Source organism: Bombina bombina, chromosome 6 (assembly GCF_027579735.1).
Source record: "Bombina bombina isolate aBomBom1 chromosome 6, aBomBom1.pri, whole genome shotgun sequence".
NCBI classification, from domain to species: domain Eukaryota; kingdom Metazoa; phylum Chordata; class Amphibia; order Anura; family Bombinatoridae; genus Bombina; species Bombina bombina.
Genome location: NC_069504.1, coordinates 565,756,751 through 565,783,891, shown reverse-complemented (window position 1 = coordinate 565,783,891; position 27,141 = coordinate 565,756,751). Strand labels below are relative to the sequence as shown.

The 27,141-nt window shown below is 36.5% G+C and overlaps 1 protein-coding gene across 1 annotated transcript in view; it reads right to left on the bottom strand.

Moving 5' to 3' along the window:
- The window catches only part of LIPC (lipase C, hepatic type), a 291,231-nt gene that overhangs the window by 126,868 nt on the left and 137,222 nt on the right, over positions 1–27,141 (bottom strand). Inside the window, exons 3-6 of the mRNA XM_053717525.1 lie at positions 22,301–22,491; positions 18,822–19,001; positions 5,330–5,447; positions 910–1,143 (exon numbers count right to left, since the gene is read on the bottom strand). Of these exons, the coding sequence (XP_053573500.1) occupies positions 910–1,143; positions 5,330–5,447; positions 18,822–19,001; positions 22,301–22,491 (723 nt within the window). The remainder of the gene's footprint in view (positions 1–909; positions 1,144–5,329; positions 5,448–18,821; positions 19,002–22,300; positions 22,492–27,141) is intronic.

Sequence of the window (27,141 nt, the reverse complement as noted above, 5' to 3'; positions counted from 1 at the left end):
TAAAGTCAATGTTCATAAAGCAGTGGGCGCTGCCATATTGTATTGCAATTATGAATGGGTATAAATGGTTTACTAGAGTGTGCAACCGATGACTGTGTGGAACATAGCTGTGTCTGCACTTACATGTTTAACATGGATTGAAAAGCCCAGAATATATTTAGAATTAAATTACAGGAAAGGATAATAAAATAAATAATGAAAGTTGTTTTACTATATGTAGTAATTAAACAATTTATATTAATATCTTGAGGTGTTTAATGTCCCTTTAACATAGCCTAAAGCTGGTCTTTTATATGCATAAGAAAAAATGTAATGCCTATTTAACAACCTTAACGGATTAGATATAAGATAAATGCATTTGTTCAGTCCCATTCCTCAATCCATGGAATTATCAAAGGAGCACACACAGAAAAAAGTGAAGATTCTACAAGTGTATGGCTGGCTGATAAACATTCAGTTCCCTGTTCTCCAAAACTGAGGTAAACAATTATTTTAGAACTAATGAGAGATTTTGTTCTTTTTAAGGGTTGCAGGTTCGATCCCCGGCAAGGTCCACTCAGCCTTTCATCCTTTTGAGGTCGATAAAATGAGCAGCGCCTTGAGACCCTTACGGATGATTAGCCGTGCTTTACAAAAACCCAATACATACATACAGAAACATGCATATCCGTTTAGTTTCAATTAAAGCTTAAACAACTTTAACATAACATTTTCTGTAAAAAATATTTAAAAAATGGTTATTTGCTGTAGTTGATGTTGAAATCTTATTTAAGACACTTATATGTATATGCATTAAATATATATATATATATATATATATATATATATTATGTTTTTGTTTAATTGAGTGAGTAAAACTAATTTAATTGATGATTAAAAATACAAAATATGATCTTCATAGTTTCTCACCAAAGATTCCAAACTCTGCAAAGTGGCTGTAGATGTGTCGGATGTGGCAACCTGGCTGAAACATGCCTCCATTAGGGTAAAAATCATAATGAGCAACAGGCTGATTGATACCAACACTTAATCCCATATGTTGCTGGGTGAATGTGTGAATGGCATCTACAAAGTTTGCATCATCTGGCGATAAACGATCTGTTGATGACATTCCCTCAAACAGTGGGCCAGCAGGGTCAAGACCTACAATATGAATAAAGTTAAGATAAAGTATTGATCTTAAAAATGCAGTGCCTTGATGCAATTTACTTGCAAAATATTAAAATATGTAATAGATCATTTTTTTATTATTTATCATCTAAGATATTAATCCACTATCATTAAATCATGTTATAAAATATTTTGCAAGTATGAGAATGAACATAAGATTAGCATGAATTTTAATCATTTAGACTACATGATAGAGAAGTGATATACATGTTAACCCTATGCAAAAACTAAACATTGTGATGTAAAAATGTTATTTCACTATAAGAATATAACAAAAATCAGATAAGTGTAGGAACATTCTATGGGTCAATTTATTATAGTGTGAGTGGATATGATACGATGTAGCGTTTCATGTCCGCTGCACATCGATAAATGCCGACAGCATATGCTCTCTGCATTTATCATTGCACCAGCAGGTCTGGTAAATTGCTGGTGCAATACCGCCCCTGCAGATTCACGGCCAATGGGCCGCTAGCAGGGAGTGTCAATCAACCTGATAGTACTCGATCGGGTTGATTTCTGTCTGCCGCCTCAGAGCAGGCGGACAAGTTATAAAGCAGGGTCTTTAGACCGCTGCTTCATAACTTCGGTTTTCGGCGAGCCTAAAGGGTCGCTGGAAACATGGGCATCAAGCTCCATACGGAGCTTGATAAATATGCCCCCAAATGTGTATTTTTATTTGCAGCATTGTGTTTTTATATAAGTCAGCACTAATGTAATATGGCTAAGGTGTCATAAAATTTAATTAGATTTTTGCTATTTTTAATAAATTTATTACAATAATAAACAATTATTTTACCCAATAGAGGATATTTCTCTTTGACAAATTGGTTTAGCAGCAGCCAAGCAGTATAAATGACAAAATCTTGTAAAATGTAGATGTGCTTAATTATTAATTTCCATGATATATATTGTGTGGTTCTTTGGGGAAAATTGCCAAAAGAGAAAAGAGTGCTTAAAACATTGGCGCTATACCCTGCTTGTTGTGTGAAAACAGCTAAACAAACCTGTATGTTTTTCTTTTTCTACAGCATATAGCTTTCCAATTCATCAGAAGCATATTCACTGAAAAGTGTGACAATAGCAATGTTTGTGTTCAGTTCATTATTATATTTATTAAAATATAAACTGACAACAAATGATATAATCCCTAAAAATGTCCAAAAAAAATGAAATTATATTTATTTTTAACCGCAGTGGTAATTCAATTTCCCCATAAAACTGAACATGCACACCAACATAAATATTACAAAATAAAAGCCATGTGAACAAATACAAAATGCTTTTTCACAAGGATTAGTCCAAATGTCATTTGAAATATGACGTGAGAATTTTTTTGGAAGGTTTTTAACAATATCTACTGAAACCATTTCATGGATTTGATTGGCATTGCATTTTAAATCACCATGGAAACCTGTGCATTAAACATATAAGTATAAACGTAACTGACTACTAACTTTATATTCATGGCAGTTCCCTTTTCAACAGTTTTTCAAGACCATTTTTAACTTAGCAAATTCTGCACCTCAAGGCAATTGATAAGACCTAGGAAGGGCTTTTCAGACATCTGCTACAATTTTTCATGACTATTTCTAAATATTTATTTGCTTGCACCATGTTAAATACTTTGAAATGGCCACTGGTAACATTCTAGAGGTTTGATGCAATTTAAAAAAACTTTCTAATTTACTTTTATTATTAAACTGTCTTCATTCTCTTGATAACTTTTTTTGAAAAGCAGGGGGCATAAACTCAGGAGCGTGCACATGTCTTGAACACTGTATGGCAGCAGTATTGCAAAAATGTTATCCATTTCCAGGAGCACTAGATGTCAGCACTATTTCCTGCAATGTAGTGCTCCAGACACCTACTTAGGTCGTAAATTAGAAACTTCATTGAAATTGCAATCTCTGTCTGAATCACAAAAGACAAATTTTGGTTTTCACATTCCTTTAATCATAAAACCCCAGGATACACTTTTAAACTAAAAGACTAATCACCTCTCAACCTGTTACCCATGATCCCATTCCCTACTAATTTCTTCCACCCATCTCTTCTACTCTAATCTCAACATTAATTATTTTTAATTTAGTTCTCTTTTCGTGCACATTTTCGGAACCTTTCAAGCATGTTCTAATTTCATCTATTCTAAAAAGGTTCTCTCTTGATCCCCCCTTACCCTCTTACTATTATACAGTCTCCTTGCTTCCATTTGTCTCCAAACTATGAGACATATTTATCTCTAATTGCCTAACACCTTTTATTTCATCCAACACATTACTAGACCCGTAACAAGCCACTCTAAACACTTCACAAAAGCAACACTCACAAAGGTAGCAATAATATAGTCACTGCCAAAGTGCCACTTCTCTCTCCTTAGTCTTTGATCTTACTGCATTGTTTGACACAGTAGATCATCACCACTTCTTAAAATCTGTTCACTCTTTTAGTATCAGACATATTCTTTTATGGTTTGCTTTTTTCCAATGTAACCATTCATACAGGATCTCAATAAACACATCCAATCCCTTGTTACTCTCTGTGAAAGTACCACAAGGCTTATAAATGGGTCCTGCCAATCACCATCTATCTATCTATCTATCTATCTATCTATCTATCTATCTATCCATCTTCCTCTGGAAAACATATATGTTCCTGTGAATTTCAATACCAATGTATGTGGCTGGTACCCAGACATATCTCTTGTCCAAAGAAAACAGAACCTACTTACTCAATGAGATATAACAAACTTTCTTTCTGCAATTTTCTCAATAGCCCAAAAACTGAGCTCTCTTTCCTGCTCCTATGCACTCCCCACACTTGAGTTCTAACTTGTAGTAGAAGACTGTAATCACCATTTCTACCTATACCCACTGTCTTAGGGTTAAACTTGACTCTCTTCTTACCAAATATTGCCATTTCATCTACATACCATCTCTAGAACAGGACCTTTCCTTAAAACTAAAATTCCTCCCATTTATAATTGTGAAATACTTCCTAGTGCCCTTCCTAACTACCTTTTCCACCACTTCAATATATCTTGAATGCTTTTTTTGCCAGACTGGGAAATCATTATTGGATGTTCCTCTTTTCAGTCTCTATACTGGCTCTTTACTGAATCAAATTGTACACATGCATTTTCAAAGAGCACTGAAAGATTTGAAACATGAGAGCCAATCTAACAGAAGTCATAGGTTGATCAAAGAAGATAGTTTGGGGAATGTGAAGATAAGTATAGGAATAAAGTTAGTGTAATTATTTTCAGACATGCATACCACTTTCCTCACAATTCACCACCACCTATAGACCATTATACTAGCAGAGTCAAACAACCGCTACATTATTATCTTACTCACCACATCCTCTAGATTGTAATTTTTTCAGAGAATAGCCCTCTTACTCCTGTATCAAATACATTTTCAACTAACTGTATTGTAATGTATACCCTTTACCAGTGATGGCTAACTTTGGCACACCAGATGTTTGAAACTACATTTCCCATGATGCTTAGGCACTGCAGGCTAGTTGAGCATCATTGGAAATATATTTCTGAAACATCAGGGGTGCCAAGGTTAGCCATCACTGCCCTTTACCCTGTATTCAGTGTTGTGGAGAACTTAATTTTTTTTGGTGATTTATAAAATAAATGGTAATAAAATAATATATATACATTTTTTTTTAATAAAAAGCCAATATGCACACCATGCACTACTGAAATGCTTGTATATAATATATTAAAGCATTTACTTTTTATTTTATATTCTTAAAAAAAAAAATATACCTGCATGCTATATTTTATAAAGAATAGTGCAGCAGTTTGTTTGTTTTTATATATAGGATAGGGAAATGATTAGCCAATCTCCTAACACTTTAGATTTCAAACTTGCCAAATTAAAAAAACAAACATCCAATCTAGTTACATGCTTGTGAAAAATAGCATTTAAAATTAAACAGTAAACATAATAGTCTGACAACGAATTGTTTATATGTGCAATAAAAAAGAAAATAGAAATGAAGCATTTGTCATTAATGAAAATGCAAGCAGAAACAAACAAAACATGTATTTAGTCACACATTAAATTAAGTGGGTAATTATTGTAATTGGTATTGAAATATTTGTTTTTGTGTGTTGTCATGAATGTTAATAAATAAGTTTTACCTGTAATTCTTCCAATTTTGTTTAAGCCACTCACATAACTGCCAGCAAACCCTGAAACATGGGCTCCAAGGCTGTATCCAATCAAATGAACATTGCTTATTGGTAAATGGATGGATGACTGAAAAAAAAACATAATTAAAATATGCAATGCAAATTATTCTATTTACTGTTAGTTAAGCAATAACAAATAAAAAGCGGTGATAAAAATGAACAGTTGAATCATTATTTAAAGTAAAACAAATAATTAAACAAAATGAGGTTTATTTAATTATCTAGCTTGGTAACTAAGATTTAAGACACTAAATGCTAATGATAACCTGAAGAAATTCATAAACTGTACCTGATATACAAAGATTAACCTACCACCTTGCATACAGGATGTTATTGACTTGCAGATTTAATATCAACTGATACCTCTTTAAAATAAAGTAATGGCCATTAAAATATTTAAAAAGGGTATGTTCGTTGATAATCTAATGCAATTGTATATATATATATATATATATATATATATATATATATATATATATATATATATATATATATAAATAAAAGTAAATATATAATTATATATATATAAGTAAATTTGTTACATATGTGCTATGGTACTAACTTAGCAATTCATGTTTGGTAATTTAATTTAATGTATAAATACAGATACAAAATTTGGTTTTTTTTTAGCACACCTTACAAAAAGTTTAAATACACATCTTTGAGAGTGCTGCCAATATGACCCAGTAATTACACAAACAAAAAGGTATCAGCACACATCCATTTTCAAAAACACAACATATTTTTTGAACTGCTGCAAAAAAATGCCTGCAAACAACATCAAGAGACAACTATTCTTTTTAAATAAAATTGGGATTTTAGTCACACAATATGGCCATATTTTGCTTAGTCAGTCACCAATTACAAGGTGCCCCGATATAGACTGGTCCTAACACTGCAGTCCTTTTTCCACAGAGGGCTGAATCATTCCTGCTTTTACTCTTCATAATAGAATGAGACTCCCTAGCTTAATATTCACAACTCTATTACACTGTCATGAGCACACCTGAGCTTGGGTGAGGTGCTTAAACCAATGGGAGATGGTCAGTCTCCCTGATTATTTTTAAATACAGATACAAAATTTGTTTTTTTAGCACACCTTACAAAAAGTTTAAATACACATCTTTGGGAGTGCTGCCAATATGACCCAGTAATTACACAAACAAAAAGGTATCAGCACACATCCATTTTCCAAAGCACAACATATTTTTTGAACTGCTGCAAAAAAATGCCTGCAAACAACATCAAGAGACAACTATTCTTTTTAAATAAAATTGGGATCTTAGTCACACAATATGGCCATATTTTGCTTAGCCAGTCACCACTTACAAGGTGCCCCAATATAGACTGGTCCTAACACTACAGTCCTTTTGCCACAGAGGGCTAAATCATTCCTGCTTTTACTCTTCATAATAGAATCAGACTCCCTAGCTTAATATTCACAACTCCATTACACTGACATGAGCACACCTGAGCTTGGGTGGGGTGCTTAAACCAATGGGAGATGGTCAGTCTCCCTGATTATTTTTAAATACAGATACAAAATTTTGTATCTGTATTTAAAAATAATCAGGGAGACTGACCACCCAAGCTCAGTGTAATGGAGTTGTGAATATTAAGCTAGGGAGTCTCATTCTATTATGAAGAATAAAAGCATGAGCGATTCAGCCCTCTGTGGCAAAAGGACTGTAGTGTTAGGACCAGTGTATAATATAGACTGGTCCTAAAACTACGGTCCTTTTGCCACAGAGGGCTGAATCATTCATGCTTTTACTCTTCATAATAGAATGAGACTCCCTAGCTAGACAGTGTAATGGAGTTGTGAATATTAAAGGGACAGTAAACCTTAAAAATAATGTTATATAATTCTGCAAATAGTGCAGAATTATATAACATTACATTAGCCAAACTTTTTAAATCATAATATTTCCCTTTTTATGTTGTAAAAATATCGCTGTTTTACAGACCCGCTCTCTGTACTCTGCTGAGCGGGTCTGTTGTTTTTACTGAGCGCATCGGGCCAGCTGTATAGTCACAGCCCGGCCCGACCGCGCCATTAGACACAGTGCAGCTCGCTCCCGCTGTCAGACAGAGCTGCACTGTGTCTAATGGCGCGGTCGGCCGGGCTGTGACTATACAGCTGCGCTCAGTAAAAACAACAGACCCGCTCAGCAGAGTACAGAGAGCGGGTCTGTAAAACAGCAATATTTTTACAAAATAAAAAGGGAATATTATGATTTAAAAAGTTTGGCTAATGTAATGTTATATAATTCTGCACTATGTGCAGAATTATATAACATTATTTTTAAGGTTTACTGTCAGGATCACAGGCAATGCCTGAAATAAAACAAAGTTTGGGTTGGACCACAGCCACTGAAATAATATTATAATGAGTAGTTGTTGCAGATTAGTGCAGAGGGCAGTTACAGGGACATTACCCCAAAGTAATGTGTAATAGCCCAACATGCACAGCTTGCAGTTGATATGTGAATTGAGGCTCACAGGTAGGTAATTGCTGTTGCAGCGTGTGTGGGGAGATTGGAATACAGCAACCTGACAGTGAGCTTGAAGTCAGAGGTTTAGACAATAACACAGTGTTAAGCTGAAATTATGCGCAATATAAAAGAAGTGAGCATGGCCATAAAAGTAACATGAAAAACAAAGTAACCCTTGTGGGTTAAATACCTGGTAGGCTGAGGCAAAAGAGATTATGTAGGGCAGAGTTCAGAGGACAGCTCGATGCAGCGGTTGTGCTGTGAGAGGAGAGCTGAGAGGCGCCCTGCTTGGCGTGTGACGTCACAGAGGCGGCAGATCCGTTAGCGCTGTGAGAAATACTGACAGGCAGTAGAGACTAGCCGATGCAGGAGTGATTCAGTAGAGCTGAAGAGCTAATCAGGATACAGCTTAGCTAGTTGCAGACGAACAATACCAAGCAAGGAAGGAAGTGGAATGCTGGTATTTAAGGTGATATTGGGAAATTTGTTAAAGGGGCAGTGTGACAGGCTAATACATGACAGGACTCCCCCTCCAAGGAGCAACTCAGGTGCTCAAGAACCAGGACGATCGGGGTTCCGTTGATGGAATCTGGAGACCAATCTAGGGGCTGATATGTTGGATGATGGCTCCCAGGAGTTATGTTCAGAGGAATAACCCTTCCATTTGATCAAGTATTGAAGAATGCCTCTTCAACGTCTAGAGTCTAGGATGTCATCAACTTCGTACTCCATATTGGGATCAATAGAGACCGGGGGTAAGGATTGTCCAGTTAGATGGTTACGTAGATGTTTGTAGGGTTTGAGCAATGCCACATGGAACGTAGGGTGTATCTTGAGCGTGGGGGGTAGAGTGAGATGAAAAGCATTACAGTTGATGATGCGCTGGATAGGAAAAGGACCTATGAACAAAGGTGAAAGTTTCCTTGAGGGTGTACACAAACAAAGGTTTCTGGTGGAGAGCCAGACAAGGTCACCCACAGAGTAAGCTGATGGAGGAATATGCTTACGATCGTAATATCTCTTTTGCACAACTTTAGCATCATCAATGGTTTGTTTGATGTTTGCGAAGTTGGTGATAATTGTGGATGTGAGATCAGAAATGTGTGGATGATCTGGAGTTTTTTCAGGGAGATATTGGAATTTAGGGTGAAACCCATAGTTGGTATAAAAAGGAGTCTGTTTGGTGGTGGAGTGTACAGTATTATTGAAGACAAATTCAGCGTAATGAAGGTATTGGGACCAAGTGTTTTGTGCGCTATGGCAATAAGAGCGTAAAAACTGCTCTACCCACTGGTTGCTACGCTCTGTTTGTCCGTTAGTCTGTGGATGGTAGGAGGAAGACAATCTCTTCTCAATGCAGAATTGTTTACAGAACGCCGACCATAGGGCACTGGTGAATTGCGATCCACGATCTGTGAGTATTTTCGTGGGTAACCCATGTAGTTTAATAACGTTAGTCATTAACAGGTGTATGGTTTCAGCAGCTGATGGTAACTTATGATATGGTATCAGATGGAGCATTTTGCTAAATAGGTCCACAACAACAAGAATTGTTGTGTAGTTACCTGATTGAGGTAAGTCGACGATGTAGTCAAGAGCAATGTGCTGCCATGGCTTATCTGGAGTAGGTATAGATAATAATAGTCTGAAGGGTGGTCTTTTAATTCTCTTTGTAGTAGTACAAATGTGACAGGAGTTAACGTACATGGCCACATCAGATGTGATGGTAGGCCACCAGTAGGATCTGAGTAGTAAATCCTTGGTTTTTGTTAAACCACAATGTCCACCCATAGGTGAGTCGTGAGCAGATTTCAGTAGCTGGTTACGAAGTGATGGTGGGATGTATATCTTTCCCTGGTAGCAATGAAGGTCTTCAGGGTTCTTCAGTAATAGGTTTAATGGTATAGTTGGATCTTTAGTTTGTTATGTCCGTAGATATGGAATGGTATCAAATAGGAAGAGGAGTATGTTTTCTTTGGGGATGACAAGTTGAGGGGTAAGTGAGTGATGCTGCGTATCTGGCAAGCGGGATAGAGCATCTGCCTTACCGTTCTTGTTAGCTGGTCGGTAGGTGATGAGGTAATTAAACCTAGAAAAGAAAAGGTTCCAACGAACTTGGCGTGCTGAGAGAGTTCTGGTGGTCTTCAGGTATTGCAGGTTTCGGTGATCCGTATATACTATGGTGGGTGTGGTTGAGCCTTCAAGGAGGTGTCTCCAATGTTCGAATGCTGCTTTTATCGCAAGAAGCTCTTTTTCCCCGATGGGGTATTGCCTTTCTGCCTCAGTTAGACTCCTGGAGTAGTATGCGACTGGATGTAAAGGTTGTTGATAGGCATCTCTTTGGGACAGGACTGCACCGAGAGCATAGTCAGATGCGTCCACTTCCAATGTAAAAGGTAAATCTGTGTTGGGATATCTGAGTATAGGAGCTGTAGTGAAACTCTTTTTTAGGAGGTCGAAAGCGTGTTGAGTGGAGGATGTCCACTTGAATTTGATGTTCTGTTTGGTTAGGTTAGTAAGGGGTTTTACGAGCATGGAATAGTTCTTAATAAACTTTCTATAGAAGTTGGCGAATCCTAGAAAGCTTTGGACTTCTTTCCTAGTGGTAGGAACTGGCCAATTCAAAACTGCCAGTATTTTGTTGTTATCCATACTTATGCCTTTGTCTGAAATGATGTATCCCAGGAAAGGGATGCTGTTGGTATGAAAGATACATTTTTTCTGCTTTCACATACAATGAATTACTTTGAAGACGTGCGAGGACTTGGCGGACATGGTTCTTATGTTCTGCTAGGGATTTAGAAAAAATGAGAATGTCGTCCAAATATATTACCACAAAGGAGTCCAATATATCCTTGAAAATATCGTTGATCAGATGCTGAAATGTGGCAGGGGCATTGCAAAGACCGAATGGCATAACGACATATTCGAACAATCCGTAACGTGTTCGGAATGCCGTCAGCCATTTGTCTCCTGCCCGCATTCTGATCAAATTATAAGCTCCGCGGAGATCCAGTTTGGTGAAAATTTTGGATCCCTCTAGACGTTCTATTAATTCGGAGATAAGGGGCAGAGGGTAGCGATTCTTTATAGTAACTTTATTTAGTTGTCTGTAGTCCACAATCGGTCTGAGAGAACCATCCTTATTTTTCACAAAGAATATTCCTGCAGCCGATGGAGAAGTTGAGGGTCTGATGAAACCTTTTTTCAAGTTATCATCAAGATATGTTCTTAGGTGTTGTAACTCAGGCTTAGACAGTGGAAAAATATGTCCACATGGTATGACTGCTCCAGGTAGTAAATCTATTGGGCAGTCATACGGTCTGTGGGGAGGAAGATTCTCACATTCAGTTTTACTGAATACATGGGAGAATTCTTCATAGTCTGTAGGAACAGTAGGAATATGACAATCTGTGGGAGGTTGTAGAAGTAAATGGGGAAAGCAAGTGGATTTACAATAATTGGAGTTAAATTGAATTGAAAGAGAGGACCAAGAGATACATGGGTCATATTGCCGGAGCCACTGTAAGCCTAAAATTAGAGGGAAGTCAGGTGATGTGATTACATCGAATTTAATATATTCTCTATGGTTACAGGGGGTTGACATGAGGATAGGGATGGTTTCATGTAACACAGGACCTGTGGACAAGAGCTCGCCATCAATACCCCTTAAAGGAACAGGACACAATTTTTTGAGCAGGGGTATTTTATTTACTTTACAGAAATTTACATCCAAGTATGAAAGAGAGGCTCCTGAGTCAATAATCCCTTGGACGTTCACTCGTGATTGGTCCCACTGTAAAACAAGAGGTATATTGCAATAATAGCTGCATTTTAGTACAGTTTTAATAGAGGAAGAGGGTGTTTTTTGCTTACCCTTTTTCTGGCGGGTGAGAATAGGACAGTCTTTTACCCCATGTTCATCTGAGGCACAGTACATGCATAAGTTCTGGGACCTACGTCTTAACTTCTCCTGAGTACTTAGGGGTCCACGTAGAAAAGCAATATCCATAGGTTCTGGTAGGGATTTAGAGTGTGTATTGGCTGTAATTGGAGCGGTTCTTTACCTAAATTGTGAGTCATGGGTGGATTTTTCGTGGTGTCTTTCCCTTAGCCTCCTATCAATGCAAATACTGAGGTCAATAAGCTGTTCTAGGGTTGGTGGTATTTGGGTACTTGACAACTCATCCTTAATGGCCTCTGACAGTCCTAGCCTAAATTGATTTCGGAGGGATAAGTTGTTCCACTGGGTGTCAGGGGCCCATCTCTTGAATTCAGCTATATATTCTTCAACCTCTCTTTTTCTCTGCTTTAGGGACCTCATAGCATTTTCAGCGGTTTGTTGTTTGAAGGGGTCCTCATATATTTGTGCTAAAGCAGAGAAAAAGGAGTCTAGAGAGTTGAGAATGACATCGTTATGTTCAAGAAAAGTATTTGCCCAGGCCCTGGGCTCTGCTCTTAGATATGAAATTGTAGTCAATACTTTTACCCTGTCGTTGGGGTAAGTAAAAGGCTTAAGGGTAAATAACAAGTAGCAGGAGTTTTTGAATTCCCTAAAAACTTTTCTGTCTCCAGAGAAGGGTTCAGGGGAGCTGATATTGGGTTCTTGTGGAGGGGGTTTCCTATCCACAACTTCCTTGATGTATGTTTTTAGATTGTCATTTTCTAGCTTAAGTGTAGTAAGTCCTTCAGTTAGGAGATCTACTTTGTTAGTAAGTGTTTGTATATGTGAGGCCATTTCAGTTGGGTCCATGTTATTAGGGCTTGGTATTTCTGTCAGGATCACAGGCAATGCCTGAAATAAAACAAAGTTTGGGTTGGACCACAGCCACTGAAATAATATTATAATGAGTAGTTGTTGCAGATTAGTGCAGAGGGCAGTTACAGGGACATTACCCCAAAGTAATGTGTAATAGCCCAACATGCACAGCTTGCAGTTGATATGTGAATTGAGGCTCACAGGTAGGTAATTGCTGTTGCAGCGTGTGTGGGGAGATTGGAATACAGCAACCTGACAGTGAGCTTGAAGTCAGAGGTTTAGACAATAACACAGTGTTAAGCTGAAATTATGCGCAATATAAAAGAAGTGAGCATGGCCATAAAAGTAACATGAAAAACAAAGTAACCCTTGTGGGTTAAATACCTGGTAGGCTGAGGCAAAAGAGATTCTGTAGGGCAGAGTTCAGAGGACAGCTCGATGCAGCGGTTGTGCTGTGAGAGGAGAGCTGAGAGGCGCCCTGCTTGGCGTGTGACGTCACAGAGGCGGCAGATCCGTTAGCGCTGTGAGAAATACTGACAGGCAGTAGAGACTAGCCGATGCAGGAGTGATTCAGTAGAGCTGAAGAGCTAATCAGGATACAGCTTAGCTAGTTGCAGACGAACAATACCAAGCAAGGAAGGAAGTGGAATGCTGGTATTTAAGGTGATATTGGGAAATTTGTTAAAGGGGCAGTGTGACAGGCTAATACATGACATTTACTGACCCTTTAAGCTAGGGAGTGTCATTCTATTATGAAGAGTAAAAGCAGGAATGATTCAGCCCTCTGTGGCAAAAGGACTGTAGTGTTAGGACCAGTCTATATTGGGGCACCTTGTAAGTGGTGACTGGCTAAGCAAAATATGGCCATATTGTGTGACTAAGATCCCAATTTTATTTAAAAAGAATAGTTGTCTCTTAATTTAACATATACAAATGATATGCCCTGGCTTGTAGGATATCTATGCATCTTGAATTTCTGCTGCAGCCAGGAAGAATTTTTTGATTCCTGGCCAGACTTGTATGGCTAGAACTTCAGGTACCTCAAATCCTTATAACTTATAGCAAAAATGGCTAAATATATAATTTCTAGTCTAATAGAAGGTTTAGGGGCATATTTATCAAGCTCCGGAAACAGAGGTTATGAAGCAGCGGTCTATAGACTGCTGCTCCATAACCTGTCCGCCTGCTCTGAGGCCACAGACAGAAATCGCCAGAAATCAACCTGATAGAATACGATCGGGTTGATCGACATCCCCTGCTAGCGGCCGATTGGCCGCAAATCTGCAGGGGGCGGCATTGCACCAGCAGTTCACAAGAACTGCTGGTGCAATGATAAATGCCAAGAGCGTATGCTGTTGGCATTTATCGATGTGCAGCGGACATGATCCGCAATATCGAATCATGTCCGCACGCACAATCATAAATATGCCCCTTAGTTTTTTTAATTTGTTGGATGTTTTTTAAATCAATGAGTCTGTTCTTCTCTAGCTGAACACATACATATATATTTCCTCATCCACCCAGTCAACTCTCATTCCATAAATTTGGAGAAAAACATTTCCATAACCAGTTTATAGCATTTTCTTTTAGTCTAAATATATCTCCATTGAAGTTTTCCAAGTTAGTGGTAGTTTCCTCAGCAAGTATCAGATCATAAGAAAGTTGATTCATCAATATATGGACAATGCTCTAATAAAGGAATTTTCAAGGAAGCCATTGACCAAACACAAAATGTTCTGCGTTTTGGTTGCTTAATTCTGACAACATTGTAACAATTAATTTCAGCAGAGTTCAGGTCTTGAAAGTTATATTGGATAAAGGTATTTAAGTCTGTGGCCACAGAGAATCTCTGTTCCAGAATCTCAAGCTCATGATAGTTCTCTTGACAAGGTACTCAATAGTAACAACTGGTTTGACAGATGCAGCTCTATCAGTAGTTCAGCTAGCCTGGTTTGACATCAAAGTTACCTTTTTATTTAACTTTAGTTGTGAAACCACCCCCAATCAAAACAGAGTTTTAAATAGTGGTTAGCCCTGAACAGATATTTCAAAGCGAGAAGCATTATTTAGCAAAACCTGTTTGTGCTTTCAACAACAACCTTTGCTCTGATATATTTGCTTCCTGAAGTATTTCAAAAGATAAAGCAAGATGAAAAGATGACCCTTTAGATTTAGCATGTACATTAAAGATCTGGTTTCTGGAACTTGTTTCCACTGTAGAGAAATCCTTTGTTTCTAGGCTTATTTTATTATTACATTGTGGAAGTAGTTGCACATATGAGTCCTTGATTCAGAAGAACTAGGGACTAGGAGATCTGATATTGTGACTGGAAATCTATTTTATTCCAGGTTCACTATCAGTTCTAGGCTATAAACTTCAAAGCGGTGTACATAAAGAAATACCTAATGGTATTCATTTATGCTTATTAGGTACAGGAGTTTATCTGGGATGGTGCAGAAAAAGGGATTAATAATCTTTTTTTCAGGTTACTTACAGAGTTTATTCCCCCGATGATCTAAAGCTCCCTTATCTCATAAGATTAGTTAAGATGTCTCGCCATTACTGTGAGATTTCTCAAACAATTTTATAAAGACACATTTTAGCTTGAGAGTAGTTTATCTACCTATTTAGGGGTTTGGAAGTAAAGGAGAGATACCATAATGCTCCAAACAATCCCCCAAAGATATGACAAGATTTCTCTCCTGGCCGGTGGGTTTTTGATCACTAGGACCTAAGAGAGCTTCTGAATTAGGAGAATTATCAGTTTTCATCCTTGTCTGATTTTTCTGATATTCTTAGTACAACATTTTCAGAATTTAAATTTTCAAGATATTAATTATGGGCTTGAGTCTGAGTTCAAACACTCTTGGGAAATGTTTTACCAGATCCAAGTGGCAAATTAATTCTTAAGTATTATGAAAATATTACACTTTCAAAGTAAAAAAAAATGATTGCAAGTGAAACCACATTCTGCTGCAGTAGTGCTCATAATTTGATATTTCCATTATTTTTATGCTTAAAGGGACACTAAACCCCAAAAAAATCTTGCATGATTCAGGTAGAGAATACAATTTTAAACAACATTCCAATTTACTTCTATTATCTAATTTGCTTCATTTGTTAGATATCCTTTGTTGAAGAAATAGCAATTCATATGTGTGAGCAAACCACATGAGGCATCTATGTGCAGCACCCAATCAGCAGCTACTGCGCCTATCTAGATATGCTTTTCGGCAAAGAATATCAAGAGAATGAAGCAAATTAGATAATAGATAATAAATTAGAAAGTTGTTTACAATTGCATGCTCTATCTGAATCATGAAAGAAAAAATGTGGGTTTTATGTCCCTTTAAATTAAGAAGAATTTCTTATCACTTTATGGACTGGTGCTGTTGATCAATAATCAAGTGTGGTAAATTATTTTTTAATTATTTGTTGTATAAGGGGATTTCTAACATATACTTTTAATTGATATAGCCCTAAGCAGTCTTCTGGACTGCAGTTTACCATTCCTAAATGAGAACATCTCTTTTGATTTAGTTTGCATGATTCATCATAACCCATAAAAAAATTGATAAACTGCAACATCATACTCACATACATACCACACAAAGATAAAAAATATTTTCACTATAACAATCATATATATTTGTTATGCTCTGCAAGGTTAAAAGAGATCAAATTGCTATGTTTATGCATCTTGTCTTTTCTATAAATGAAATACTTTGCAGCAAAAGGAAAAGACAAGTCCCCAATATCAATGAAATACTAGATGTGGTTAATAAATATAGCTGTTATATTTTACAAAGCAAACATTTTTTTCTGGAACCAATAAACACAGAACAGTAGTTAACTTAGCTAAATTACTTTGAGCTGATTATACGGTGGGTGCACTTCTGCTTTAACAAAGCCATAAATATAAGGGTAGAAAAACATTTCTGGAAGGTGTATATTTTAGAAGTTTGTTTCAAAGTATTACATATTTATAAAGTTTTATGCAAGAAAAAAAAGGAAGCATGAAATGCAATATCTTTTATATTAACTGTCTAAATAAAGGGTAATAGAAAGTGTGAGCTGTTTAATGTAGCAGTTACTGCCATTAATGATAGTATCATTTTATATAAAGCAACGTGTTTAAAAAAAAAACCTGTGATTCTCAACAAAGGTTTCACAACAACGTGCAGTGCCGAAGCCCTGGAAATTTTTCTCTCTCGGTACAGTTTGAGAGTGTAATCTATTTCTGTGTTTTTTATGTGTCTAGGGACTGTGTCACCCTTGTTTATATCGTATTGTGTTGGGTTGAAGGCATGCATGCATTGTAGGTTCAGTTCAATGAAGGGGTTATGCGTTTGTACGGGTGGGATGTGTTTAAGCACCCCAATCACAATTTTAGCACCCCCAATTCTCAAGAGTATCATCATCCATATATTTGCAATGCAATTCATCGCTACACATTGTTTGCCCTATCTAGCACATGGGGTACACGTGGAATGGAAAGTGAATGCAAGAAGTAAAATTTACCCCCTCTAGTATCACCAGGACCCTTTTAATGTAGCTTTGTGGAACCTTTTCTGGCACCCCAATGTTTTCAGGCTTCAAACCCCAAAAGATTTCCCATTATATGTTTGATTTTATAGATGTGCATAACTCTTAAATGAAATGGCAAATTTGACTCAAATGTATAATAGTTACTTTGACAGGAAGGCACATGAACTTATTTATCCCAGTTGTTGTGCACAAGCACAGTATGCTAACTTATATATATATATATATATATATATATATATATATATATATTTATATATATATATAACCTCAAAGATCGAATAAGCACTCACTGGGCTTCAGTCATCTGTGACAAAAAAACTTTATTTCTCAAATAAAGTTTTTTTGTCACAGATGACTGAAGCCCAGTGAGTGCTCATTCGATCTTTGAGGTTATTTGCTATATTCAGAGCACCCTGGCAGTTGAAGACAGATGGTGAGAGTGCATACACCCACAAAAACAAATATATATAGTTGACTGACTTCCCAACAGTGCAAGAAAGGGTAATTTTCTTCTACTGTTTTTCAGTTATGAACATAATATAAAGCACCTAAACTGATTTTTTTGCATCTGTAAATATTTCTAAGATTGAAACAAGGAATATAGAAATTAACCATAGCAAATAAAAATGTAAATGCATTATTTATGTAGCTATTAAGCATACTCATAGCTCATTTAAATATTCAGTCTATGAATATTTTTTTTTACAATATCTTAAAATAAAGAAAATTACATTTGTTTATCATTGTTGCTAACTTGTATTTCCAAATAAATACCCACTTATATATGATTCCTTCCTCCCCTGCAAACACCCACAACAAAATTAAACCCCTATATATTTCCCTATATTATTTGTCCCTTATATCTGATCCCCCTCCCCATTGCAAATACCCATCCAACAACTCTTCACATATTAAAAGTATCTCCCCAAATTAAAAACATGCAAAACGGTCCTAACGTAATAACAAATCCCGTTATGATTGGTTATTAAAAATTTTAATGATTTTTTTTGTAAAATGGAGATGGGAACCACAAGAAAAAGTAAAAGATAGCAAAGATCAATTAGAAGATGCACTTGTGAAGATTATTAAACCCTTCTTTGGAGAATGAAACTTTTAGGGGCCACATTTTTTTTATTGTGTTAAGGTTTTTATTTTAATATAGGTGTAGGGTTGGAGATAGATATGATACTGTTGCTATTATTCTCTACTGACTCTCCCAACTTCACAAAAAAATTAATTGCAACTTTAAATACTCAAGAGTGGAACAATGCTTGAGCTACGTACATTTTGAATGAGTTCAGTGTGATGGGTGACCATTCACTATTGATAGCAATTTAATGTTATGCAATGTCTATTGCAGCCTTAAAACAAGCAATCAAAACAGAATATCAACCATTAAAAAAGTATCTTAAAGCATAACTAGACCTTAAAATTTCAAAAGTTAAAACAAGAAATGGGACAATGTTTTTAAATGGTTGGCAAATGATTGGATGGCATTGTTCATATTGGAATAAATGGAATAATTATAGTGCAGGAATGCAATCATGAAGCTAATCTTTAATTTGCTATCTCATTTTAATATACAGGGTTTGCACATTTATTTACTAACATATTTAAAGAATTTATTTAAAACTTTACCTCAAGCCATTCTAGTAATTCAGCTATTTCTAGCCCAACTACTCTTGTGTTCTGCACTGCTACTGGATAGTGCACTTGGGCAGAGGTTAGCCAATCCGCAATAATGACATTGGTCTGTTTTTTGCTTGACTTGAATGCTGAAGCCATCTTATAGATCCAACTTTCTAGCATTCCATCAACCTAAACCAAAGAGATGAAGGAATCAGGAAAAACATATAAACATTGTTGAGCTTGTCCAGTTAAAATCTAAAAAGATTTTAGAATAAATGTGTAGTATTAAAGTAGGTAAACTATAGGTGAAATGAGAAATCTCTAACACCTCATCATTGATCAGATTTACATTACTGGCGAGGGGCGGAACTACCATTGGTGTATTAGGTGGAGTGGCACTAGGACCCAAGTGCTAGGCACCCTATAGCAGCTGGTCTGTCCATAGGCATGTGCAGAATGTTTAAAATCCTAATGCAGGGGAGTCTTTTATTAATACAGGTCCATCTTATCATCTATCTATCTATCCTCAAAATCATTACACAGAATAGCATGTATATTATTGGAGGCCTAAACATTTTTTGTACGAGTGCCCTTTTTTGAGTAGTTCCGCTACTGCCTCTGGCACACCTAATTTTCCCTACCCTTTTAACCTACATGTGACAGAAATGTCCCCCTGGCATCTATACAGACTAGTGGTAACCCACAAGCAATTATTGCCTCATACAATCCCTAATATTCTCTATAAATGAATGTACCAAGTAGCTCCAAACACAGATGATATGCAGATCATTGCACCTATTTGATTTGTGAGCACAATGCTTCTTTGTAAAAGGAACTCTATCTAGGCAATTTTCTACTTTACCTAATAAAAAAAACAAAACAGCTGCCTACATAAGTCTATAAGAAATACATAATAATTTAGTATCTACGTTTCTTATGCAAGAGTAGGAAAGTAGAACAAATTTCAAGCCATGGAAAAATATAGGAAAAAATGCATCACAACAAATATAAAAAAATGACACAATGCATGAATGTACTGAACAAAACTTATACTAGGAAAAGATAGAGGTCGTAAACCGAGCGCTAGTTAGAACGCCTTAAGCTGACTATCAAAAGTCCCCTAGCGGACTAGAAGATAACATATGATATGTGGGTGAGAGAGTGAGCGCTAAAAGCTAAAAAGGCTAAAATGACTAAAAGCCGTACAATTTATTAAAACAATTCCAATCTGCAAAATTAATAAAATATAGTTACAATGGCTAAAAACTACATGGATCCATGCTAAGTCTATACAATTACAATACACGTGCTGTACCAAGGTGATAGTGTACAAGATAGTATGTACAGCAAAAATAAAATAATACAAAGGTTAAATACAAATAGTTGGTTAATAACAAATCCTGTGGTATATGTAGCAAAAAAAAATGATTAGATGTGAGTAAAAAATAGTGACACAATAAAAAAAGGGAGTGTGTCAAATATCAACAAAAAAGTGTCCAATATAAACAAATAAATGAAGTCCAAAGTGTCCAATGGTAAATATCCAAAGTGCTGCTAAATAATGATCAGTCCACCTTCAATGTGTCATGGAGGAGTGGAAAATACACCATAAAAGATAAAAAATGCAAATATCCAAATAAATAACCAAAACAGTCAATGCAAAAGTCTAGTTCCAAATAGTGATTCCTATCAGTGCGGTGATATCAAAAGCAAAAAGTGGAAAAATAGAAAATATAAAAATAAAATACAAAAATAAAAATACAAAAACAAGGAATATTCTTAACCTGTAATTAAACAAGACAAAACAATAGTGCAATAACGTTTATACACTATAGAAAATAATTAGAAATAAGCTCACCAGTATGTCAACGGGTTTCGGCCTTTTCCAGGCCTTTTTCAAGGTACAGCACGTGTATTGTAATTGTATAGACTTAGCATGGATCCATGTAGTTTTTAGCCATTGTAACTGTATTTTATTAATTTTGCAGATTGGAATTGTTTTAATAAATTGTACGGCTTTTAGTCATTTTAGCCTTTTTAGCTTTTAGCGCTCACTCTCTCACCCACATTTCAAAACTTATACTAGGCTAATATCTAACCGTGCTATACATATTGTTATTAAACATTACAATTAACATTTTGTGTATTGCACATGGGATTTCTGAGGATTGCGGAAAAAATAATTAGATCACACTTAAGTGGTAAGTACTTAGGGGGCAATTTATCAAGCTGAGGTGGACATACGCGCCCCTGTCCGCCGCAGCTCGCCTCTGGTGGACTGAATTCCCTTGGCGGAATTCAGCATTGTATACGAGCGCTATTTTGCGCTCGAGTGCAAACCCGCAGGAGCTGTCAATCTCCTCGGTCGGACTAGAAACCAGATATTGAATTTCACCACTTTAGAGGTGGCGAAAGATTAGGGAATTGTGCTGATTGTGAGAACCTGCAGCCATAGTGGGTCAAAAGGCTTGCAAAGCCTTAGATAAATTGACCCCTTAGCATTTTATTTTTTCTTTATTGATTGTATATAACTGTGAATTTAAACCGTGCAAAGGGAATAAACACATAGTTAAAGTCAGCTCTGGCGCAGCAGTCTGTTAGTGTGAGATAGCTAAACACACCTGGTGAGCGAATGACCGGAGACACTTGTGTGTAGCCAACAGTCACCAGCTAGCTCCTAGCAGTATAAGATGTGCAACTATTCTTTTTCAACAAAGGATTCCAAGAAAGCAAAGTACTTTTGAAAATGGAATGAATTTAAAGGTGTATTAAAATGACATGCTCTTTTCGAATCATGCAAGATTTATTTTCACTTTCCAATCTCTTTAAATATTTTTAGCTATTGACCTAATATTTGAGAATAAGATGCATCAGGAATGGACAACTGGTGACTCATGGGCCCTCTGCACTATTTTTTGCAGCCCCCAGGAGAAAACATAACAAATAATCCATGCCATATTGTTTGTGGGCCTAATAAAAAATGAAAAATGTGTGTTTTGGGTACTTTGAGAACAGTGAATGAGTAAAAAAAGATGGCATGAACTCAAAAGAGCCCTCTAAAGGGCAGAACAGCTTATAGAGGGTATCCTGCAACCTTAGATGGACCTGTGCCACTGGACGATTTTAGGGAATATAATATTTGTGTGTTTAATAGACAAAATGTATATTCTGTCCTAAAGGTTTCTAAAATATAACAATATCCTCTATGTGTTAGGAATTTGCTCATCACTTGTATATATGAAAGCATGACTTAGAAAAAATGGAACCTATCTGGGAAGTCTGTGGCTGGATATAGTAAATATATTGCAAATTTAGATTTTTCAGATTACTTGAATTTTTGTTTTTTAAGATGAATCACTATCTGAAGTGGTATAGGTAAAATATATTTATAATAGAAGTGATTATTTCATACGGAAGAAAAAAAATTAGACTACAAATAATCTTCTAGCATAGATATGAAGAATCATAATTCAAACTGAAGTACTTACCGACCATCCATGAACTATCATTACTAGAGGAAGTGAAGTATTAAAAGAACATTTTTCTAGAGTTTCTGATTGAAGTGTTACAATCTGACACAAATCTTCATCTTTTCCATCCTCGTACACTTTAAATTTGGTCTCTGGTGTGTTCTGATTTTTTCTTATTCTTATGGCTTCTTTATGTTCATCTTTGGAACCTGTAATAGGACCAAAAATAAGCATTTTATAAATATAGAATATTCTTTTGCCTGTTGCATTGTTTGTCTTTGCATTTGTTTTCACTACCTATAGCAGTAAAACAATTATAACTAAAGTGGTTATATGTTAGACATAGTTATGCATTGTCACACTGCGTCCAGTTGCTTAGCCACCTTGTTGTCACGCCTTCATTTTTTTGTGGCTTGCACTTCAGTTACGCGGCCATTGGGTCATTTTTCCACGGCCGTTGTTTCATTTTGTTGTGTCCTCCATGTCTTGGTTACATAATTTTAGAAGAAGTTTTTCCTGCGGTTGGCGATATTTAATGACACAATGCACACTGTTTTTAGCCTGTTGTTTGGATATCATTCTTGGGTGCGCTATTTGTGAATCCTTAATTGGATTTCTTGTCGTCAATATCGACTACTCTTTTCGGATTATCCTCTTGTACTGACTTTGCCTGACAGTTGCCGTCCTCTGCCTGAACTTTACTTATATCTGGGATCCTGATTGTGTACTTCTGTTGCCCTCAAGTCTAGCCTGTTCTGACCACGTCTCTGGATTATCCCTTCATCTTGGTAGTCACATCCTGGGTCTTATCCAGGGAGTTGAGGCATTGTTTATTATGTCATTTCTCAGCCACTGGGTCCTTACCTGGACAGACGCTAACATCTCCATAAGTTTGACATGCATAGTGAAACACTTTTGTAATGTGCTTTAATTATTTATTTTGCCTGCTTGTCCTGAAATTTAAATCTGAAAAAAAATCCACTACCCCAGAGAGGCTGGAGTGCTTTTTATGGAATTCAGAACCATTACCATTCTAAATGGTACACAACAACTGCCTAATACATCTATGCAGGAGCTCATTTGTGTGTATGTATATATATATATATATATATATATATGTGTGTATATATATATATATATATATATATATATATATATATATACAAGATGAAGGAAGGCACTCACTGGTCTTTAAATCAAAAGTTTATTTAATCAAGCGTGCGTACGCTTGATTAAATAAACTTTTGATTAAAATACCAGTGAGTGCCTTCCTTCATCTTTTATACTTACCTGCTGGCACCCTAAATAATTTTGTTATTATTTTAACTAGGTAACTATTAAATAGTTCTTAACTATTTAATAGCTATTGTACCTAGTTAAAATAATTACCAAGTTGCCTGTAAAATAAATATTAATCCTAAAATAGCTACAATGTAATTATAATTTATATTGTAGCTATATTAGGATTTTTTTTTACAGGTAAGTATTTAGCTTTAAATAGGAATAATTTATTTAATAAGAGTTAATTAATTTCGTTAGATTAAAATTATATTTAATTTAGGGGGGTGTTAGTGTTAGGGTTAGACTTAGCTTTAGGGGTTAATACATTTATTAGAGTAGCGGTGAGCTCCGGTTGTCAGATTAGGGGTTAATAATTGAAGTTAGGTGTCGGCGATGTTAGGGAGGGCAGATTAGGGGTTAATACTATTTATGATAGGGTTAGTGAGGCGGATTAGGGGTTAATAACTTTATTACAGTAGCGCTCAGGTCCTCTCGGCAGATTAGGGGTTAATTATTGTAAGTAGCTGGCGGCGACGTTGAGGGGGGCAGGTTAGGGGTTAATAAATATAATACAGGGGTCGGCGGTGTTAGGGGCAGCAGATTAGGGGTACATAAGGATAACGTAGGTGGCGGTCGGCAGATTAGGGGTTAAAAAAATGTAATCGAGTTGCGGCGATGTGGGGGGACCTCGGTTTAGGGGTGCATAGGTAGTTTATGGGTGTTAGTGTACTTTAGGGTACAGTAGTTAAGAGCTTTATGAACCGGCGTTAGCCCAGAAAGCTCTTAACTCCTGCTATTTTCCTGCGGCTGGAGTTTTGTCGTTAGAGCTCTAACACTCACTTCAGAAACGACTCTAAATACCGGCGTTAGGAAGATCCCATTGAAAAGATAGGATACGCAATTGACGTAAGGGGATCTGCGGTATGGAAAAGTCGCGGCTGAAAAGTGAGCGTTAGACCCTTTAATCACTGACTCCAAATACCGGCGGTAGCCTAAAACCAGCGTTAGGAGCCTCTAACGCTGGTTTTCACGGCTAAAGCCGAACTCTAAATCTAGGCCTAAGTTTTTTAATATTGGAAGCACACATAGTAGCAACTATGTTTTGTTTTTTATGTGTCACCATACGCTTATAGAGTAATCCACGAATGTTCACATTATAATACATATATCACGTTTGTCCTTTTTCCTTTAGCACCCATTAATACACGCAATAACATTAATAATAATGTATCTAGATATTATCCATTACCTAAGATAATGTAATGAAGGTAGTCAAGCATGATAAGTACACAATGACATAATAACAAGAGATTGAACTTCTTGTCACAAGAAATACCTCTTGAAATAACTCGATGAGTATCAATACATAAAGTGTTATGAAACATTAACACAGAAGTAACATTCCAAGAAATCCGAGAAGAGCATTGCTAGAGTCTGACATTTATTGTTTTGACAGCTCATGAAACCCCAGCATTAGGATACATACTAATAATAGTATCATATGATTGGAACCCAAAGCTGTCAATCTACCGATTCTGTCCAATCGATAACTAATTACAAATTGAGTAAGGCGGGACTTCCAGTTTAACCGTCATATACTCCCAAACAATCGGCGGCTCGCCGCCTTTGACAAAGCCCGGAGGGGCGAAACTAGTCAGGAGTCATTGTGAGCGTTTGGGCGCTCAGTTTTTAAACAGCCTAGCACGACCATGTTAATCTAGAAAAAAGATATTTTCAGCTATACTACTTGTTGATTAGTCTGGGTTGTGCCAGACTTAGCCAGAGTTAATATTTAAAACAATATAGATATCCACTCTTTGACTGTGCGGGATAAGAGATAATATATGCTGCACCAAGCCCTTATGAACAGCAATTACAATAGCAAATACACTAACCGCGATAGCATTAACCTCAATTGATATAACTATAGATTGTGTTTGTAGCGCATACCGAGTTAAACCAAACTGTGACATATATTAACAATACAGTGATAGTGCTGTCTTGCAATAAAGATACTATAATTTTGGGCTATACCTTTGTAGCGCAAACAGAGCCAAACGAAATTGAGACATATTAGCAACACAGAGATAGTGTTGTCCTCAAACAATGATATTGTAAATTTGGGGTTGTATGTTTGTAGCGCAAAGAGAGCCAAACGAAATTGAGACATATTAGCAACACAGAGATAGTGTTGTCCTCAAACAATGATATTGTAAATTTGGGGTTGTATGTTTGTAGCGCAAAGAGAGCCAAACAGAAGTTGCAATACAGAGATAGTGTGACTTTAAATAAAGACACTGCAATTTCGAGTAACATGTATCATTAATAAACAAATGATTGTAGCATATGCTAGACGATTGGTAGCACTCATGTATACTTGAAGTGGAAGGTCACAGAGGCCTAGATTTGGAGTTCGGCGGTAGAAGGGCTGTTAACGCTCCGCAGGCTTTTTTCTGGCCGCATCATAAATTTAACTCTGGTATCGAGAGTTCAAACAAATGCTGCGTTAGGCTCCAAAAAAGGAGCGTAGAGCATTTTTACCGCAAATGCAACTCTCGATACCAGAGTTGCTTACGGACGCGGCCAGCCTCAAAAACGTGCTCATGCACGATATCCCCATAGGAAACAATGGGGCTGTTTGAGCTGAAAAAAAACCTAACACCTGCAAAAAAGCAGCGTTCAGCTCCTAACGCAGCCCCATTGTTTCCTATGGGGAAACACTTCCTACGTCTGCACCTAACACTCTAACATGTACCCCGAGTCTAAACACCCCTAACCTTACACTTATTAACCCCTAATCTGCCGCCCCCGCTATCGCTGACCCCTGCATATTATTTTTAACCCCTAATCTGCCGCTCCGTAAACCGCCGCAACCTACGTTATCCCTATGTACCCCTAATCTGCTGCCCTAACATCGCCGACCCCTATATTATATTTATTAACCCCTAATCTGCCCCCCACAACGTCGCCGACACCTGCCTACACTTATTAACCCCTAATCTGCAGAGCGGACCTGAGCGCTACTATAATAAAGTTATTAACCCCTAATCCGCCTCACTAACCCTATCATAAATAGTATTAACCCCTAATCTGCCCTCCCTAACATCGCCGACACCTAACTTCAATTATTAACCCCAAATCTGACGAGCGGAGCTCACCGCTACTATAATAAATGGATTAACCCCTAAAGCTAAGTCTAACCCTAACACTAACACCCCCCTAAATTAAATATAATTTAAATCTAACGAAATAAATTAACTCTTATTAAATAAATTATTCCTATTTAAAGCTAAATACTTACCTGTAAAATAAATCCTAATATAGCTACAATATAAATTATAATTATATTATAGCTATTTTAGGATTTATATTTATTTTACAGGCAACTTGGTAATTATTTTAACCAGGTACAATAGCTATTTAATAGTTACCTAGTTAAAATAATAACAAATTTACCTGTAAAATAAATCCTAACCTAAGATATAATTAAACCTAACACTACACTATCAATAAATTAATTAAATAAACTACCTACAATTACCTACAATTAACCTAACACTACACTATCAATAAATTAA